This window comes from Cibotium barometz, chromosome 14 (genome assembly GCF_041138505.1).
Source record: "Cibotium barometz isolate CiBa-2024 chromosome 14, ASM4113850v1, whole genome shotgun sequence".
Taxonomy (NCBI): Eukaryota; Viridiplantae; Streptophyta; class Polypodiopsida; order Cyatheales; family Cibotiaceae; genus Cibotium; species Cibotium barometz.
Genome location: NC_141059.1, coordinates 18,725,948 through 18,745,794, shown reverse-complemented (window position 1 = coordinate 18,745,794; position 19,847 = coordinate 18,725,948). Strand labels below are relative to the sequence as shown.

Sequence of the window (19,847 nt, the reverse complement as noted above, 5' to 3'; positions counted from 1 at the left end):
CAATATGGGGAAGAGCTTGGCTGAACCAAACCCTTCTCAAGAAGCTCATTCACTTGCTTCATGATCTCCTCTTTTTGGGATGCACTTACACGATAGGCTGGCCTATTAGGTGGTAAGCTACCCGGCACAAGATCAATGCGATGATCTTCCGGTCGTACAGGTGGTAACTCATTTGGTAACTCATCAGCAAAACAATCATTGTGCTCTTGCAAAAATTTCAGCCTATCATTACAAAGAGTGTTTACATGTACATTAGTTTTCTCAATAGGATCTCGTACAAAAATCAAGTACGCAAAAATACTCTTTTTCATTACTTTCTTAATTTGTACATGAGATACAAGGGGAATGGTATCACCCTCTTCACCAGCATCAATTACATGTTCTCGGCCTTTATGTATGAAGGTGATCCTGTTAGTCTTGTAAGCCTTGCACGGATCAATACGTGTATGCCAAGGCTTTCCAAGCAATACATCACAGCCATTCAAAGGCGCCACAAGAAAATCCTCATGATCCACATAGCCTTGAATGTGTATGCGCAACTTGCCAAAAATAGGCATGACCTGCACTTCTCTACCAACAAAGGCAGCCCCTGCTTCAATTTGAGGACCCATGTCCTCCACTTCAATACCCAAAGCAGCTGCCATCTGAGTGGATATGAAATTCTCCGATGCACAATCTTCAAACATGAACAAAGCGGGTTGATCTTTGAGCTGTCCCCAAGCTTTACATACAACCCTATCTTTGCTATCATGTGAAGTGTTGCCCTGCACATCCGGAACCATATGCACATTAGGCTTCGGTACATTAGCATTTTCAGCTTTGTTCTTCTTATTTGGGCATGCTCTTGCCATGTGCTCAGTGCTGCCATAAGTAAAGCATTTACCTTCACGCATATATTGCTCCTTCTTCTCAGCACTAAGACCAAAGTTTGCCGGCTTATAAGGGCGCTTGTTAGCAAACTTATTTTCAGCTTTTGGACCTGATTTGGCTTGGTTTTGGTCCCTTTTAGGTGGCTGTCCATCATTTTGCAGGTTTTGGACAGCCCTCTCTTTGCCTTGAAATGAGGGTTTAGTCTTATTGGATCGACTCAATTTGAGTTCCAATTGCTCGGTGGCGATGGCGGCTGCAATTAATTGGTGTAAGGTATGACCAGGATACATTTGTAATCCCGCTTTGTACACGGGTTGCAATCCCGATTGAAACCTTCTCTTTTTTCCGCCTCGGTGACATGCATAAATGGAGACACCTCCAAAAGCACTTTCCAAAACTTTTGTACATATGTATTTACCGATTCCCCCTCATTTTGCTTTACCCAATCCCACTTCATTGTTATCTCATTCAATGCATTGGGAGGCAAGAATTGAGCATAGAACCTCTCCTTGAACTCTTTCCATGATCTAACAGGATTCGGTGAGAGCTTCTCCGTGAGCCACCAATGGACAGCAGTGCCTTTCATGAACATGCTTACATGCCGGATCATGGATTTCTGAGTGAAATCCTCATCACTGAAAGCAATATCAAACTGGGCAATAAAAGCAAGTGCCTTTGATGCATCATATTCTCCATGATATGTGTCAAACTTCACAGATTTGTCTCCGGCTTTGAAGTCACGGGACTTTGATGCATGTGTGTGCATCTCAACATGTTTTCCCCCATGTTTGTCCATTGGGACAGTCCCTGTAATTGGCATCATTTTTGGACCAAAAGGTGATGCATAAGGCATAGATACATGTGCCTTGTAAGCATGAGGCATGGCTGGCCCCTCAACATGCATTGATACATTTTCAGCCATAGCTTCTCCCTCACGAGCACACTCGAAGGCATGAGTGGCATGAGAGATACGCGGAATACCTGCACCAACAGAAAATTGCAGCCCATGTTGCATGTGTTGTGCATGTATATTTTCAGCCGGCAATGGCATTTGACATACATTTTGACCACTGCCATAAACATTGTATCCTTCACGGGCTACATGAGATATTCCTGCATGGCGTGAAGTCACTGATTGTTCCTCTCCCATAGCATGGAGATTCATCCTCTTAGACATAACTTCTTGTTCGGGCACTTGTGGGGATTCCAAGACATGTGGGATGGTTGCCTTTTCTGCATAGGCATCCTCGGTACGAGCCAAGTATGCACGTGCTGCATCCCTTGGTTGCATGTGCAACTCTTGAGCAATCATCGCCATTGCATGATCCATATAAGATTCAGCTTTCTTGGTCTTCAAACTGTCATGTACCAATGGATCCTCGCGGCGATAGAGATTCAATTCTTCTTGTTGTGCTTGGAGAAGAGCCTGCATACGAGTAAGTTCAGCCCTCAAGACTATCGACTCTTTTTCTTGCATCTTCTCTTTGCCACGAGACGGCTGTCCCACATATTCATGTTCCCTATTGTGCACCACATGAGTTTGCTCATCCTGTAAAACATTGGAGGCATGCATTTCATTGTCCCTGCCTCTTGTATTAGCATCTCCAACATTCATTGTATGGCTGTCCATAATGTTCTAAGTGTAGAGATAGCTAGTGTTCACAGTGATCGTCTCTCACGATAGAAGTGAAAGAGAACCGTATGCTCTGATACCAATGTAACTTGGTTGAACACAATGCTAATCAATACACTTAAATACACTAAGATTTGAAGGACACTTGCTCAAATACAAGAAGCAAATTGCTGAATTGACAAGAGGTACACAATGAGCCGGAACGGCCGACCCCTTCCTTGAGTAAATTGTATTACTATTGGAGAAATTCAATACATAGCTTCACGGGCATCCATTGCCAAATCCTCCATGCCAATGCATATGAAATTCAGCATTTAGAAAACAATGGTATGTCGATGTAGATCACCAAGGAGCTGCCTTGATGCCCGGCCCGACTTCAGTGCCCATATTCTCTACCATTGGCTCTATGTTCTACCAAGCAAGGTAGCAACATCTTCAAGAGCACATAGGACAAGAGAAATACTACACAGGGCGGCTAAACAAGGAGTCCTGCCCTTCTACTGAGTAAGTAATGACAACACATTGTCCAATTAGCTTACCAGTCTTCATAGAAGTTGTTGCAAGCGGAAGCCTTCGCGTTGGAAGCTTTAGAAGTGTTGATATCTTCGATTTGCCGCAATCCTTCGCGACAAAAGTCTTCAAGAGGATGAAGGGAACCTTGGGAAAGCTTCCCCTATGGTTCAACTTGAGAAAGGAAGGCTGAAATTAGGGTTTTCAGCAAAAAGACCAGAAATTACAGCAAAAATGAGAGCTGTTTTGCTGAATTTCAGTCATTGGGAGTGAGTAGGAGAGTGATTAGCACTTGGAAACACTCTTGGAAGCTTGGAAAACACCCTAGCAAGTTGGGTATGGCTATGGAGAGCTTGGAAATGGAGAGAAATGGTGGAAAAACAGAGTTTTCAGCCTCCAAAAATCTTCATGAAGAGAAAACACGAATTTCTCTTAATAAGTAAGTGAATTGGGGTCCAATCAGGTGAAGGGACATGGGGAGATGCCCATTTATGAGTAAAAAGGGAGGATCAGGTTTTGGACATTGAGTCTTGTCCGCCTCGGGACTTCAGTGAGTGTGAACTTGGAAGCGGTCATAATTTATAAGTGACTTTTGGGCGCCCAAACTTTAATGAAGTGGGAACGCACTCACTTATAAATATTGGCTAAGTCCTAAGGGCTATTTGAGCCTAGATTGGGTAATACTTACCACCTGTTCACATGCCACACAACCATGTCAGCAGACAGTTTCACACGCACGGTTCACGGGCGGGCGTCCCCTAGCCCGGAACTACACATAGGTCATGCAGGCATGAAAACAGCATGCAATTTCATTTGCAGGCAAGCACATAAAGATGCTATGCAATGCAGCATTGGCATGAGCAATTTCCGTTCATGAAACCATATAAGACCAGGCGTTTCCAGGCAAGTATACGCAATACCAGACCCAGTGGAAAGCCAAGTCCTCCAGGCGTTTCCGGGCATGTACACAAAGGCACAAGTCCCAGCGGAAAGCCAAGTCCTCCAGATATTCCGGGCATGATAACATCAAGTCCCAGCGGAATATCATATCCAACTATACAGCATGACACGTGTCAATCACCTACATAGGCATATTCCATAAGCCATGGACACCAATCCAATATGTACATAGTGTGAAAGCAAGAGTGAACCATTTGGGTGGCCAAATGGTGACACACCCTTAGGGATTTTCCCTTAGGAATGCATTAGTAACCCATCCATCTGCATTCTTGTACAGCATATAGGGTTGCACATGGCTTGCATAGCAGACATCTTAGTAGTCAGTCTTGCATCTGCAAGGCATACATGTTTGCCCATGAACTCTCTGGGGAAGAATGACATCCATCATCAAAGGAGGACATAAGTTTTGGGCTTCAACTGGCAGCAGCAGGGAGTTTCTCTTCCACAGAAGACGGAAGTTTGCTCCAACATCGCCTCAGGAGGTTCAGAGCTTCAGGAACGACGGAGATGGTAGGTGAAAGGTTTCCACAGGCAGGTCAGGGGTGACTCAAGTATTTCCACGTAGTTTAGCAGCATTTGCCATTCAGTTCCCGCAGTACATAGAGTCTTGGCTCAAAGGATTTCACTCCTGCAGACGACCTCAATCTTGGCAGTAGAAGACAGAAGGGGCAGTGGTTCAGAGGAGAAGGATCACCAGAGGAGTCGAAGGTTGCCAGGTATACCACCTAGCAACAGTTTAGCAGCGGGGAATGTCACGTGCACACCATTCAGGTGTACAGTGACATGGCATCATTTTAGCATCATAAACATCATCAGGCATTTTATGGACATTTAAATGAATGTTTTCAACATGTACCACATGGTATGAGTTGGATTCAGCATTGTAGCATCATATTAATCATCTAGACAAAAGCATTGGGGCTTGTGGAGGCAGTCGACAGCATTCAAGTCAGCCGACCAGCCTTTATAGCATTTATGGCATTTATAGTATTTTATGGCAGTCGTGAGCATATTCAGAGCTGGCCGACTGCAGCAAAGTGGCCGACCTGCATCAGTACCCGCATATAAATAGAAGCGCATCATCACCTATCAGATCATCAGTGTTTTAGTGGATGAAGGATGCCTATGCAGAAAAGGCAACCATCCCACATGTCTTGGAATCCCCACAAGTGCCCGAACAAGAACTTATGTCTAAGAGGATGAATCTCCATGCTATGGGAGAGAAACAATCAATGACTTCACGCCATGCAGGAACACCTAATGTAGCCCGTGAAGGATACAATGTTTATGGCAGTGGTCAAAATGTATGTCAAATGCCATTGCCGGCTGAAAATGTGCATGCACAACACATGCAACATGGGTTGCAATTTTTTATTGGTGCAGGTATTCCGCGTATCTCTCATGCCACTCACGCCTTTGAGTGTGCTCGTGAGGGAGAAGTTACGGCTGAAAATGTATCAATGCATGTTGAGGGGTCAGCCATGCCTCATGCTTACAGGGCACATGTATCTAAGCCTTATGCATCACCTTTTGGTCCAAAAATGATGCCAGTCACAAGGGCTGTCCCAATGGAAAAACATGGGGAAAAACATGTTGAGATGCACACACATGCATCAAAGTCTCGTGACTTCAAAGCCGGAGACAAATCTGTGAAGTTTGACACATATCATGGGGAATATGATGCATCAAAGGCACTTGCTTTTATTGCCCAGTTTGATATTGCTTTCAGTGATGAGGATTTCACTCAGAAATCCATGATCCGGCATGTAAGCATGTTCATGAAAGGCACTGCTGCCCATTGGTGGCTCACGGAGAAGCTCTCACCGAATCCTGTTAGATCATGGGAAGAGTTCAAGGAGAGGTTCTATACTCAATTCTTGCCTCCCAATGCATTGAATGAGATAACAATGAAGTGGGATTGGGTAAAGCAAAATGAGGGAGAATCGATAAATGCATATGTACAAAAGTTTTGGAAAGTGCTCTTGGAGGTGTCTCCATTTATGCATGTCACCGAGGCGGAAAGGAAGAGAAGGTTTCAATCGGGATTGCAACCCGTGTACAAAGCGGGAGTACAAATGTATCCTGGTCATACCTTACACCAATTAATTGCAACCGCCACCGCCACCGAGCAATTGGAACTCAAATTGAGTCGATCCAATAAGGCTAAACCCTCATTTCAAGGCAAAGAGAGGGTCATCCAAAACCTGTAAAATGATGAACAGTCACCTATAAAGGATCAAAACCAAGATAAAAATGGTCCAAAGGCTCAAAATAACACTACTAAGAAGCGTCCCTTTAAACTGAGAGACTATGGTCTCACTCCGGAACAGAAAAAGCAATATATGAGTGAGGGGAAATGCTTTACTTGTTGTAGCACCGAGCATATTGCAAAGGCATGCCCAAACAAGAAGCAGCGTGATAATGCAAATGTATCAAAGCCTAATGTGCATATGGTTCCAGATGTGTAGGGTAACACTTCACATGGTAGCAAAGATAGGGTTGTATGTAAAGCTTCGAGACAGCTCAAAGATCAGCCCGCTTTGTTCATGTTTGATGATTGTGCATCTGAAAATTTCATATCCACTCAGATGGCAGCTGCTTTGGGTATTGAAGTCGAGGACATGGGTCTTCAAATTGAAGCAGGGGCTGTCTTTGTTGGTAGAGATGTGCAGGTCATGCCTATTTTTGGCAAGTTGCGCATACACATTCAAGGCTATGTGGATCATGAGGATTTTCTTGTGGTGTCTTTGAATGGCTGTGATGTATTGCTTGGAAAGCCTTGGCATACACGTATTGATCCGTGCAAGGCTTATAAGACCAGCAGGATCACCTTCATGCATAAAGACTGAGAGCATGTAATTTATACTGGTGAAGAGGGTGATACCATTCCCCTTGTATCTCATGTACAAATTAAGAAAGTAATGAAAAAGAGTGTTTTTGCATACTTGATTTTTGTACGAGATCATGTTGAAAATAATGTACATGTAAACACTCTTAGTAATGATAGGCTGAAATTTTTGCAAAAGCACAATGATTGTTTTGTTGATGAGTTACCAACTGCACGACCGGAAGATCATCGCATTGATCTTGTGCGGGGTAGCTCACCACCTAATAGGCCAGTGTGCATCCCAAAAAGAGGAGATCATGAAGCAAGTGAATGAGCTTCTTGAGAAGGGTTTGGTTCAGCCAAGCTCTTTCCCATATTGTTCACCTGTCCTCTTGGTTCAAAAGAAGGATGTATCCTTTCGTATGTGTGTGGATTATAGAGCTTTGAATAAGCTTACTATCAAGAATCGGTTTCCGATTCCACGCATAGACGACATCCTTGACAAGTTGGATGGATCGGCATGCTTTAGCCGAATTGATCTCAAGAGTGGGTATCATCAAGTGCGTGTAGTGTCTGAAGATGTACACAAAACTGCTTTCAGGACAGCATTTGGGCTTTATGAGTATCTTGTTATGCCTTTTGGTCTTACAAATGCCCCGGCTACATTCAATAGAATGATGGATCGCATATTCCGTGGGTACAGGAAATTTACAGGTGTCTTCTTTGATGAAATCCTAGTCTTCTCGAAGACCGAAGAAGAGCATAAAGCTCATTTGGCTATTGTTTTTGAAGAGCTCCATAAACATAAACTCTTCATAAATACAAAGAAGAGTGAGTTCTTCTTGTCAGAGATACATTATCTTGGGCATATTGTGTCCAAAGATGGAGTGCGGATGGATCCTGCAAAGATTGATGCAATTCGGAATTGACCCGAATTGAGTTCGGTGCATGAGATCCGTACTTTTCTTGGATTATGCTCTTACTACCGCAGGTTCATTCAGCACTTTGCATGGATTGCTTCTCCTTTACATGATTTTACAAAGAAGGTGGCCGTGTTCAAATGGACTAATGTAGAGAGAGATGCATTCCTCAAATTGAAAGATGCAACTACTCATGGTCGAGTGTTGATCATTCCGGATTTGCAAAAGCCTTTTTGTGTGAAATGTGATGCATCTGGAAATTGCATAGGAGCTGTCCTTAATCAAGAGGGACATGCTGTGGCTTATGAGAGTCGTAGATTGCATGATGCAGAGCTATCTCTTGGCATTTATGAGAAAGAGCTCTTGGCTGTAATTCATGCACTTACTATATGGAAACATTACCTTCTTGGGGCTGATTTCACTGTGAAGACAGATCACCAGAGTTTGAGGTATTTTCTTACTCAAACTAAGTTGTCAGAGAAGCATATGAGGATGGCCAATTTCCTCTCTATGTTTCATTTTCAGATCTTGCACACCCTGGGAAAGAAGAATGTAGTGGCCGATGCATTGTCACGAAAGCCATATGTGGCAGCTATCTCAGTTGCCTCTCATAGGGACTTGTCTACCATGCGTGATTTGTATCATACGGATGTTGATTTTGCCACTATTTGGGCTGATTTGATGGCTGGTCATGCACATGCCTCATATGTGATCAAAGAGGGTTATCTCATGAAAGATAATTGCCTATGTGTGGTGTCTGACATGAGGCAAAAGATTTTGGATGAGTGCCATGCTCTTCCATATGTTGGCCATAGAGGCATAATGTCTACTACGCACATGATTGAGCGGTATTTCTTTTGGCCAGGTATGCGGAAGGACATAGAGGCACATGTACGTGCATGTATCACCTGTCAAAAGGTCAAATTTGATAGGCATAAGGCACCAGGTTTGCTTCAGCCATTGCCTATTTCCACGCAGCCATGGGAAAGTATTACAATGGATTTCATTATGGACTTGCCACGTACCCAACAGGGTAATGATGCAATTTGGACAATTGTGGACAGGTTTAGCAAGCAAGCTCATTTCTTGCCGGTCAAAAAGACCATCAAAGCTGAGCATAGCCTTGTTGGATCTCTTGAAATGTTATGTGGCAGATCAAAAGTCTTCCTGGGAGAAGTACTTACTGCTTGTGGAATTTGCATACAACAACACGGTGCATGCATCTACGGGAAAGGCCCCGTTTGAGATTCTTTATGGTAAGGTGGTTTTGCCACCCATCCTTTGCACAAAGGATGAGATATTTGTAGCTGATGAGTATGTAAGAGACTTGGATATTGCTTTTGCTCAGGTGCGGACAGCCATTGCAAGGTCACAAGACAAGCATAAAAAGGCTGCCGACAAGCATAGAAGGATATTGGATGTTAAAGAGAGTGATTGGGTATTGCTGAAATTTGAGAAAGCAAGACTTGCAAAGAGGCCTGGCAAAGAGGGTGCATATCCTAAGCTTGCAACCAGGTACTATGGGCCTTTTCGAGTGATCGAGAAGATCAATGAAGTGGCTTTCAGATTGGCATTACCTAGTCATTGGCACATATGAGTCTCCTTCGCAAGTATGTAGGGCCGGAGTCGAGTGAAATGGTCATTGAGGATCCACCAGAAGTGGATGAGCTTGAGGAGATCTTGCAGCCAGAGCAGATTGTGTATCACAAGGAACGCAAGCTTGCTACAGGCAAAGTTGTGAGGCGTTACCTTGTGAAGTTTAAGAACTATCTTCCCATTGATGCTAAATGGGTAGATGAAGAGTTCTTCAGAGATTGCCCGCATGTGCTTCAGACATATTTGGATGCTTTTCAGTTGTGGACAACTGTTTAGAAGCCGGGGGGATGTCACCATTTGGCCACCCAATTGATCCATCCGTGCTTTCTTATCATGTATGTACATTGGACTGGTGTCCATGGCAGTTGTTTATGCCAGGGATTGATGCCACTCATGTGATATTGTAGACTTGGCTTTCCGTTGGGACTTGTGCCTGTGTACATGCCCGGAAATGCTTGGTGGATTGGTGTTCCATTGGGTCTGGTACCTTGTGTACTTGCCTGGAGCATGTCTATTTTGGTATAGTCTCATGAACGGGGACTGTCCATACCAATGCTGCATTGCATAGCATCTTTATCTGCTTGCTTGCAATTGAAATTGCATGCTGTTTTCATGCTTGCTTGACCAATGTGTAGTTCCGGGTAAGGGGACGCTCGCCCGTGAACCGTGCGTGTGAAACTATTTGCTGACATGGTTGTGTGGCATGTGAACAGGTGGTAAGTATTACCCAATCTAGGCTCAAATAGCCCTTAGAACTTAGCCAATATTTATAAGTGAGTGCGTTCCCACTTTATTAAAGTTTGGGCGCTCAAAAGTCACTTATAAATTATGATCGCTTCCAAGTTCACACTCACTGAAGTCCCGAGGCGGACAAGATTCAATATCCAGGACGTGATCCTCCCTTTTTATTCATAAATGAGCATCAACCCATGTCCCTTCACTTGATTGGACCCCAATTCACTTACTTATTAAGAGAAAATTCGTGTTTTCTTTTCATGAAGATTTTTGGAGGCTGAAAACTCTGTTTTTCCACTATTTCTCTCCATTTCCAAGCTTTCCATAGCTATACCCAACTTGCTAGGGTGTTTTCCAAGCTTCCAAGAGTGTTTCCAAGTGCTAATCACTCTCCTACTCACTCCCAATGACTGAAATTTAGCAAAACAGCTGTCATTTTTGCTGTAATTTCTGGTCTTTTTGTTGAAAACCCTAATTTCAGCTCTCCTTTCTCAAGTTGAACCATAGGGGAAGCTTTCCCAAGGTTCCCTTCATTCTCTTGAAGACTTTTGTTGCGAAGAAAGGCGACAAATCAAAGATCTCAACACTTCAAGGATTTCCATCGCGAAGACTTCCGCTGTCATCGACTCTACTTGCTATTGGTAAGCTTTTATGCTTAAATATGGGAGCAAGTAGCAGGAGGGAGGAATCGGATTACAAGATCACATACCCTGTGTAGTGTTCTCATGTCCTACGTGCTCTCTTGCAGATTGTTGCTACCATGTGTTGGTGGAACAATAGAGAGCAGATGGTAGGGAACATGGGCACTTGAGAGGGTAGTGTGGGTTGCAAGTCTACATCGACAACCACTTGTTTGCAATACTGTATTCATATGCATTGGTATGGAAATATGGTCAGAAATGCCCATGACACTATGTACTTGATTCTCCCAAGATCAATATACTTTATTTGAGGGAGGGATCGGCTGTTCCGGCTCATTGTGTGTCTCTTGTCAATTCAGCAATTTACTTCTTGTATTTGAATAAGTGTCCATCAAATCTTAGTGTATTTAAGTGTATCGATTACCATTGTGTTCAACCAAAGTTACATCCCTAACAGGCCCTAGGAACAGTGTTAATTGGGGTAGGATAACCAAGGTTTAGGGGATGTGCTAACAAATGGTTAGGGTTAGGGCTTAGCGAAGCATGGGGGCTGATAGTATGGGCCCAAGAGGCTAAGGGCTAGCAAGGATGAGGTTTGGATTGGCCTTGGGTCAATCTAAAACTAACTAGAGGCTAATATGGCTAAAAGCTAATAATAAAAGTGGTTGGTCAATTATAGCCGGGTTATTAATATATAAGTGTGCCTTAGGTTCACTTACAATGATTATGAGGGATCCTTGTGGTGGAGACGTCTACCAAGATGAGAAACCTCAGGTGAAAGGTAGTTGTAGGTGGGTAAGGCAGTCGGGTGGTACGGGATGTGAGGGCTAGGGCCTGGTTGACTCATGGCAAAATGGACCTCATGCCTGGGGGTGGTTTCGAAACGAGACCTATGGTTAGGAGGAGAGTGGCTAGCCGAATTCTATCACCGTATGGACCTCGAGACTAACACGGGCTTTTTTAACCTTGATGGTGTTTCGGTGTTACGTCTCGACAGGCCTAGGATTAGGGCTAGGGGCGTGTAAACCCATGATTAGGGTTAGGGTTAACCCAGGATCAAGATAAGGCTTAGCTTGGGTGTGGGGTCCTAGAGGGGTTCGGGCACTAAACCTACGGTTGGGTGGTGAGTCGCTAGCTGCAAACCATCGTGGTCAAGCAATGCGTAGGATGATGTCGGGTCCATGAAACCATAGTTGTTTCCATACGGCGTACGACGCCATATTGTACAGAATACTGAACGATACAATATCGTACGGATTTTTTCGAAAACAAAATATTTTTTTTTTCCCCAAAAAAAATTTCCATTTTTATAAATTTTTCTGGGAGTAATGGTCTTGTTTTTGCTTGTCTATGGCTGTTTGAGCTTCCTCTATAATATGATGCTTCCCTCCTTTTTAAAATACTCCATATCTCGAAATTGAAAATGCCTAAGTTTATGAATGGGGAGCAAGCCGACTTGATGTGGGGCTGGCCGACAAGGCTTCTCGTGGGCTGAAAATGCCCCTTTTTGGTGCATTTCATGGGAGCCTTCCACTGTGGACCATGGCCCTTGGCTGTGGGCACCTTACCCATCCATGGCCCCCAAATGTGGGGCCCCATGGCCTGTTGGATAACCTTAATCCATTGCCCCCAAAAGTGGTGTTGTTAGTACCATATGAATGGGTTCACACACACTGCGATTCAAACATTGAATGACTGGCACCTGACCAAGTGGCCTAATAAGTCCCTGGGACAGGAAAACGTTTTACATCATACAAGATGATTACAAATGACTGGGGGTCGGGCATGTCACTGACTTGTGCGGGACGTGCACGACTTTGACTACCCCTTCCTTGGCAGTGCATTGGTGACTCATCCCTGGACAAGGGCTGACAAAATGCCTGGGGTCCAGCCTTAGGGCCTTACACTTGAGTTGGTGTAGTATGTCCATGTGGCATCCAAGTGTGCAATGCATGTGACACCGTTCTCTATGAACGTCCTTGTATTTGTTCATAGAGGGGGTCCTTTGGACTCCACCTTAGATCTGCTAAGCTGAAATGGACAAGTTGTACATGCACATGGCATTAATAAGCTGCTCTTCTGCTGCACAAAAGAGAGGCATAGCTGTGTACTTTGCTGGCAGGTGATGCAAAGCAGGGGGCCTTCATTGTTTATAAACTCTTGCTAGCAAGCCTTCTGGTTTCAAGATGGCATTCCTTTTTGAAGGTTCTGCTGCTACGTCTCTCCAGTCTCTGCCTTGAATTAAACCCGCTGCCCTGAATCTGCCCTGCATGTCAGTGATGCTGAAGGTAATATGGTCTGCACTCTAATGTATAGTGGTTCTGTCTCTTCTACTCAATATTTATTGCTCTCTTGATTGCCATCTTTTTCCACATATTCCAAGCTCATATTAGGCCCTGGTCACTCTCTGAACCTCTCCCTATATCAGTCTGCTGTGAAAACTCCAATATGACTTGACAGACTGCATTTCTTCCAAGTTAAAAGTTGATATGAGATTATGCATGTGAAGTTTGATAAAAAAGCCTCCAACTGTCTTTCAAGGTAACCTTAGTTTATACTACCTTACAGTGTTGATACCATTTATACCAATTCTTGCACATGATAGATCTTCCTGGATTGCATGGATTTAGTACTAAAGATATTGCTCTCGTCTTTGCCAGATGATTCAGATGAGGATGTAAGAATACTTGATGGCAAGGCCTGGCAAAGTGCTACCAAACATGGAGGTCGCAACATGCTCTCATCATCGGTGGTGGTTTAACTAACCTTGAAATCCCTACCATATCGCATGTCTTTTTTTTTTTCTATGCTGGCAAAGGTAAAGGTCCTGAAGGCCAAGGCCCTTGTTGTAGTTGAAGTCACAGAGTCCCTCAGGGAAAAGAATACACGAGGACCTTGACAAAGAAACAGAGGAGGATGATGACTGGCTGCCACCCCCACCAAAGTCTGCTAAAACACTTCTTGACAGTAAGATTAATGAGGATCCAACAGTACGTGAAATAAGGTTTGAGCTATGGCACTTGTTAGTTGAACATAAGTTTTAAGTTTTCAACTTCTTGCTTTTTGGGTTGGGGTGGGGGGATATTATGGCTGAGTGGGTATTGAACCCTGGTCCTTGCCCTGGGAGACCAAACCCATCAGCACCAGGCTACACACTAATGGACTTGCTTTTTCCTTTTTTTAAAATTGGTAAGTAAGTATTGAAAGAATTCTTGATGCTGCAGGCAAAAAAGAGAGGAATTGATACGGTTGACTGTTTCCTCGGAGGCAGCTGTAAGGAAGCTAGAAGAGGACAGCAGAGCACAAAATTCTGCTTCAAAAATTCCTGAACCTATGTCCGCCAGTGCCCACCAACAAATGTCTGCTGCTGGTAGACGAGAGAAAGTGCTGGTATCCATCCAAAACAAGGATGGGGTTTGTAAAGCTTTCAGAGTATTCAAGGTATGAGACGCAAGACATTCTGCACTTTCAATATTGGGTAGTAACTTTTTTTCATGTATTCAAGTGATGCTTTTTTGGGTGCTACCTTTGCGTTCGAAACCTCTCTCTCTCTCTCTCTCTCTCACACACACACAGACACACATATCTTTGCGTCCGAAGTGGATTGTAATGATTGTGATGTCATGTCTTTTGGTCCCATATGCCTTCAAGGCATTCCGCGGATGTTAATATGACTTTCTTTCTCTCTCTCTCTCTCTCTCTCTCTCTCTCTCTCTCACACACACACACACACACACACACACATGGTTGGGCCTCTTCCTCCTCCAAGTGAAGTGGCTATGAGAGATTGATGACTTTTATGTAAACCACTCATCAGGATATTGGATAGATCTAGGATTTCCCAGTTTACCTTCCATCTCCACCTCTTACAGAGTTTTAGCAAATCGGGTGATCGTCATGAGATGTCCCCATCAGGCAGGGACAGCTATTATTTAGAGTTGACATGGTATTGCTCCATGGTATATGCTTGATTGAAAGGTCGGCCAGATTGTGTCATTAGTGTAAAGCCTTCACATGATTATATTCCTTGCAAAGAGTTCTATATGGCAACTTCCAGGGAATGCTTTCATCCGCAAACCATAGAGCTAGCATTGCATGTGATCCCTCTGGAACCTTTGATTTACCTTTCTACTCTTTAAATGACCTCTGGTACAACTGGACAAAGGAGATGTCAGCTAGCCTTCGGTCAAACTTAGGTCATAATGGTGGAGATGCCAACCACACCCTTCATGCAAGTCTGTTGTAACATTTGAGCACACAATGCTGATGCTTGTGTTCCTTAACAAGATGCTTTCTTAAAGGATCTCTGAAGGTTTTCTTTTCGCTTAGGTTATGCTTCATACTAACTGATGCTGAGGTTTTTCTAGCATTTGATGGGATTTTTTTTCACCTGCAGGATGATAAGTTTGAGAAGCTGTTCTTAACATATGCTGAGTCAATTTCTACATCACCCGCGCAACTGGTTTTCGTATTTGATGGCCAACAAATCTTGGGGAGTAACACCCCCAAAGATTTGGATATAGAGGACGAAGACATCATTGAAGTGAACTTGAGAACATAATCCATGCGGATAAGGCTGGACTTTTAGATGTGTTTTGGTAAGTTTGGTCTAGATCTTCCTTGTAAAGTATAGCTTATTTGTGGTGTAACAAATGTACACGAGCTTTTGACTTGGCTGGTTTTGATGCGATTTCATTGTAAATTAGGAAATGAATGCGTTTTAGCAATCGTTTTCATGTATTTGTGAACCATGTATAAGCGGGATTAAACTTGACATATTGTAGCATTTAAAAGTTTTGTGACTAGATTCTCTTGATTTGAAGCTTGATGAAGCACTCTCATGGAGTTGGAAGACTGCTCTGCAGCACATGGTAGTGTTTTCTTTGATTTTCTTTGAGGGTTAGGCGTGCTGAAGATGTGTAAAGTCATGAAGAAGAGAAGACACATGTAAGCAGGCTATGGGTTTCTTGAGGAGGTTGCAGCTTGCAAGCGATGGAAGCGTCTGATGGATCAAAGTGGGCAATGGTGCAGAAAGGCGATGGCGAGGAGATGAAGAGCGAAGGAAATGAAAAAAAATCAAAAGCAGAAAAGTGGGCATTTCCATGGTCGTGAAAAACTAGAGTTTTTTTGTGTCGTGAAAAACTTGATGTTTTGTTAACCTGTCTTTTGTTCTCAGCCTTGCATCTTTATGAAGTGCATTTAGCCACCCATAAAACATGTCAACCACATTAATGCATGGAGACGTAAAAATACATGAATATTTTTTATGGTTGAAAAGCTATGAGTTGTTCATGGTGCAAAAAATTGAAGATTTTTGATGTTATGACTTTGAAGGGTTAAGTTAGAAAACGTAAGTGAGGTATACAACTACTTTTTGGAGGCATGAAAAACTCTTGGTTTTTAACGGCCATGAAAAGCTAGAGTTTCTCAAGGTTGATCAACCACTTCAGTTTTTGCTTCTTGGTGTCTTAGAGTTGATGGAGAGGTTATGGAGGCCTTCAATATATGATTTGTGTGTTGCTCCTCGTGGCATGAAAAACGCTGGAGTCTTTTTCGGTCATGAAAAACTCACTACCAGTTGACTTTTACCTCCTTTTCGATTCTCTCGCATCTTTATGATTTTGTAGGGTGTTTGGACATAATCATACTTGGACTTTCCTCGAGAGGTTATTGGCAAGTGTAATCAGAGGTTATCTAGCTCTTGCCTTGAACATCTCAATTCTTGCTTCATTTAGTATTAGGGTGTCCATTGGCATTGTAGCATGTTCTTGTAGGTTTCATTTCTTTGTTCAGAATGGGTGCTTGTGTATTTGCTATTCTTTCTTTTCTAGGAGCATGTATTTATTTGTTTCTCTCTAGCCTTTTCTTTTTCGAGCTTATTTGGTTGTCTCGCTATTAGTTGATAAAGTGTAACTAGCTTGATAAGTCGTCGTATCGTATTTTTGATCAATGGTCGATCTTACGAAAACTATAAGGAATTACGATATCACATCACTCCATTTAGATACCAAATTAAACAAGCATCTAGAAGGTCATCATTGACACTGATGTCATGTTCACTCTTAGTAATTCGAGACAAATGATCAGCTAAAACATGTTGGGATTCTTTTCATATAGTGATCGTAAAGTCGAATTACAATAGCAAAAGCAACTAGTGATGTGTCCTATTGTGCGAGGCTTGTTTATAAGTTATAATAAAGCATGACAGTCCACAAGAAAAACAAAGTTATAGGCTAAAAAATAATGTTGATATTTTTACAATACAAACTATGGTCAATAGCAAAAGCGACCAGAGATGTCCTATTGTGTGAGGCTTGTTTACAAGTTATAATAAAGCGTGATAGTCCACAAAGAAAACAAAATTATAGGTTAAAAAATAATGCCGATATTTTTACAATATAAATGGTCAATTCTTGTTTTTTTGTGATGGTATAATTCGGCTCAATGATAAGAGTTGCTTGTTGGCAAAACCTAATTGCAAAATTAAAAGTGTGTGTGTACGTAAAAGATTTAAGTCTCAGTTGGGTGGTCTCAAGATAAGTGTACTAGCTAGTGCATTCTTAAGTTCATTCATCATCATATGCTTTTTGACATTCTTTCGTCCAATCAAAGATTATTAATAGTCTATAAAATGATCTTGCAATTTTAACATAGAATGTAATAAACTTTGATAATATCCAACATGGTCCATAAATCTTTGTATTCCATTGTAATTTGTTATTTGTTGGGGGTGATAATTGTAAGATAAGTTTGACTTTGTTATCATCAATGGAAATACCATTTTTAGACATATGTGTTTCAAGATTATCCCATGCTTTACCCAGAATGGCATTTTAGACGGTTTAAGAATATCCGAGATAATCAACACCTTAGAAACACTTTTCTTAAGCAAGCTAGATGATCTTTTCAGTGGACACATAGGTCATCTATTCTAACTACTTTTCTTAAGCAAGCTAGATGATCTTTTCAGTGGACACATAAGTCATCTATTCTAACTACTTTTACAAATAAGCAATGCACATCAATCGTTGAAATGTGGCAGGTGCATTCCACTTTTACAAATAGTCCTTAAATGCATTGCACATTAAACATTAAAATGTGGCAGGTGCATTTCTTAATTTAAGGGGCATGACCCCGGCCTTGTGCTGGTCTTTGGGATAATAGACTTTTGATTATATCCTGAGAAACCATTCAAGAAGTTGTAGGCTTCTTCTCTAGCCAGTCATTCTAAAGCATGCTCAATCTAGGACAGTGCATTCTAAGTTTTCCAAATGGTACATCCATTGTGGAGACCTTGTATCATTTGGGTGGGGTAACTTAAGCATGTTGTCTTTAAATTCTATGGTCATTTTGCAACATGTATCCATAGAAGTTGTTCTGGGAGATAAGAGAAGATAATCATACATCTTTGGGTCTCATACTCCCTTACAAAACATGGCAATAATTGGTCATCTTTGGGTCTCAAAAACATGGCAATAAGTGGTCATTGATCAAGCTCTATTGAAGCTTACATCAAGAGTTTAGATGTTTTAGTCGAGAGACATAATCCCTCATTGACTCATGCTCTTGTTGCATGATGGTATGGAGTTGTACCATTGGGCTTCATTTATCATGCAAAACTTGGCACAAACATGTTTTAAGGCAAGTGAAATTAACTTTATCCTTAGGCTTCAAGGTTTTGTACCATTCGTACAAACATACCATTCTATACAAAAGTTGGATTATGAAAAACCATCACGTAACATTACCAACTACAAACCCTAGAGCATGAAAAAACCATCACATATAAAACTTGGATTATTAAAAATTAATGGTTTATAAAACTTATAAGTTAATCAAATTGTTTTACTCCTAACCATATTTCATTAATAGTACGCAAGGGGCTTGGAATTCAATGATGTAAGCCTTTTTTTTTGCCTTTGCTGTGACTCCCAATTTATAAAAAAAGTGAAAACACTCTTTCTTGGCTCCAATTTCAACAATAGTGGTGCGTAGACATATTGAATCTTCATCACAAGTCATTTTCCCTTCTTGAATATTTGAATATTAAGAATTTGATGCTTCCAATGGTCGATGGGGGGTGAGATATACCATCTTTGTATTCTATGTTCTCCCTTCATTGTTGAGACAGGTCATCAGGTCATGGTAGCCCACATTAGCTTGCTAAATTCCATAGGTCCCCCACTGCCTTTCCCTACCTTGAATATTTATTGAGAGCATGGAATCAATGATGATTTTTGGAGTTCTCTTAGCAAGTGGGGGAAATATTTGAAATTTTCTAGAGAGGGAAGGGAAGTGATAGAAATGGAGTTCTCCTAGCAAGTGGGGGTAATATTTGAAATTTTCAAGAGAAGGGAAGGAGGTGATCAAAATGGGGTTCTATAGAGCTCAAGTGTCACTATAGAGCTTTGAGAGGTGCTTGGGATCTCAAAGGGATGTCACATAGCTTAAAGGTGTATTACAAAACTTAGAGAGGTGCTCCAAAACTTAGGGGTGGCATGAAGGGTGCTACAATGCTCAAAGGTCATAGAGCTTAAAGATTGACTGCTGAGGGGTGATGTAGGGCTCAATGGAGTGATACAAAGCTCCTAGGATCTCTCAAAAGTAGAAGAAGATCTTTCAAATGTGGTGAACAATAGAGAAAGAGAGGAGAGATCTATTGCATAGGAGAGAAAGACGTGAGAGAAGGGAAAGAGGAGAGATCTATTGCATAGGAGAGAAAGACGTGAGAGAAGGGAAAGAGGAGAGAGCTTTTGCATAGGAGAGAAACAAGACGTGAAAAAAGAAGGGAAAGAGGTGAGACAAGAAGGGAAAGATGTGAGAGAAGGGAAAGAGGTGAGAAAGTAGGGAAGATGAGAGAGAAAATGCGGAGCCTAGGACTAGTGTGAAGGTTGATGGCTAGAGGGAGAGCTTCGGAGGGGAGAAGATAAAGGGAGGGGAAATGAGATAGACTCTGCAAAAAAAGGGAGAATCTATTTCCTACATCTAAAAGGAGTAATAGGGACATTTTAACAAATATTTGACCACATCTTTTGAGGATATTTTTGAGGAGACAAGGAACACAATACTTTTTCTAAGCATGGTATTACCTCATTGTTTCCCTTTCTAATCCTCTTACTAAATCATAAAAATACATTTAATGGGCCCCTCTAGGA

At 42.2% G+C, this 19,847-nt stretch overlaps 1 protein-coding gene across 1 annotated transcript in view; it reads left to right on the top strand.

The window, feature by feature from the left end:
• Positions 1-15,518, top strand: part of LOC147631741 (Ubiquitin-like superfamily protein) — a 44,401-nt gene extending 28,883 nt beyond the window's left edge. Inside the window, exons 2-5 of the mRNA XM_086808284.1 lie at positions 13,353-13,444; positions 13,545-13,696; positions 13,917-14,133; positions 15,089-15,518. Coding sequence (XP_086664410.1) covers positions 13,353-13,444; positions 13,545-13,696; positions 13,917-14,133; positions 15,089-15,253 — 626 coding nt within the window. The 3' untranslated portion in view covers positions 15,254-15,518. The remainder of the gene's footprint in view (positions 1-13,352; positions 13,445-13,544; positions 13,697-13,916; positions 14,134-15,088) is intronic.
• The last annotated feature ends 4,329 nt before the right edge of the window (positions 15,519-19,847 follow it).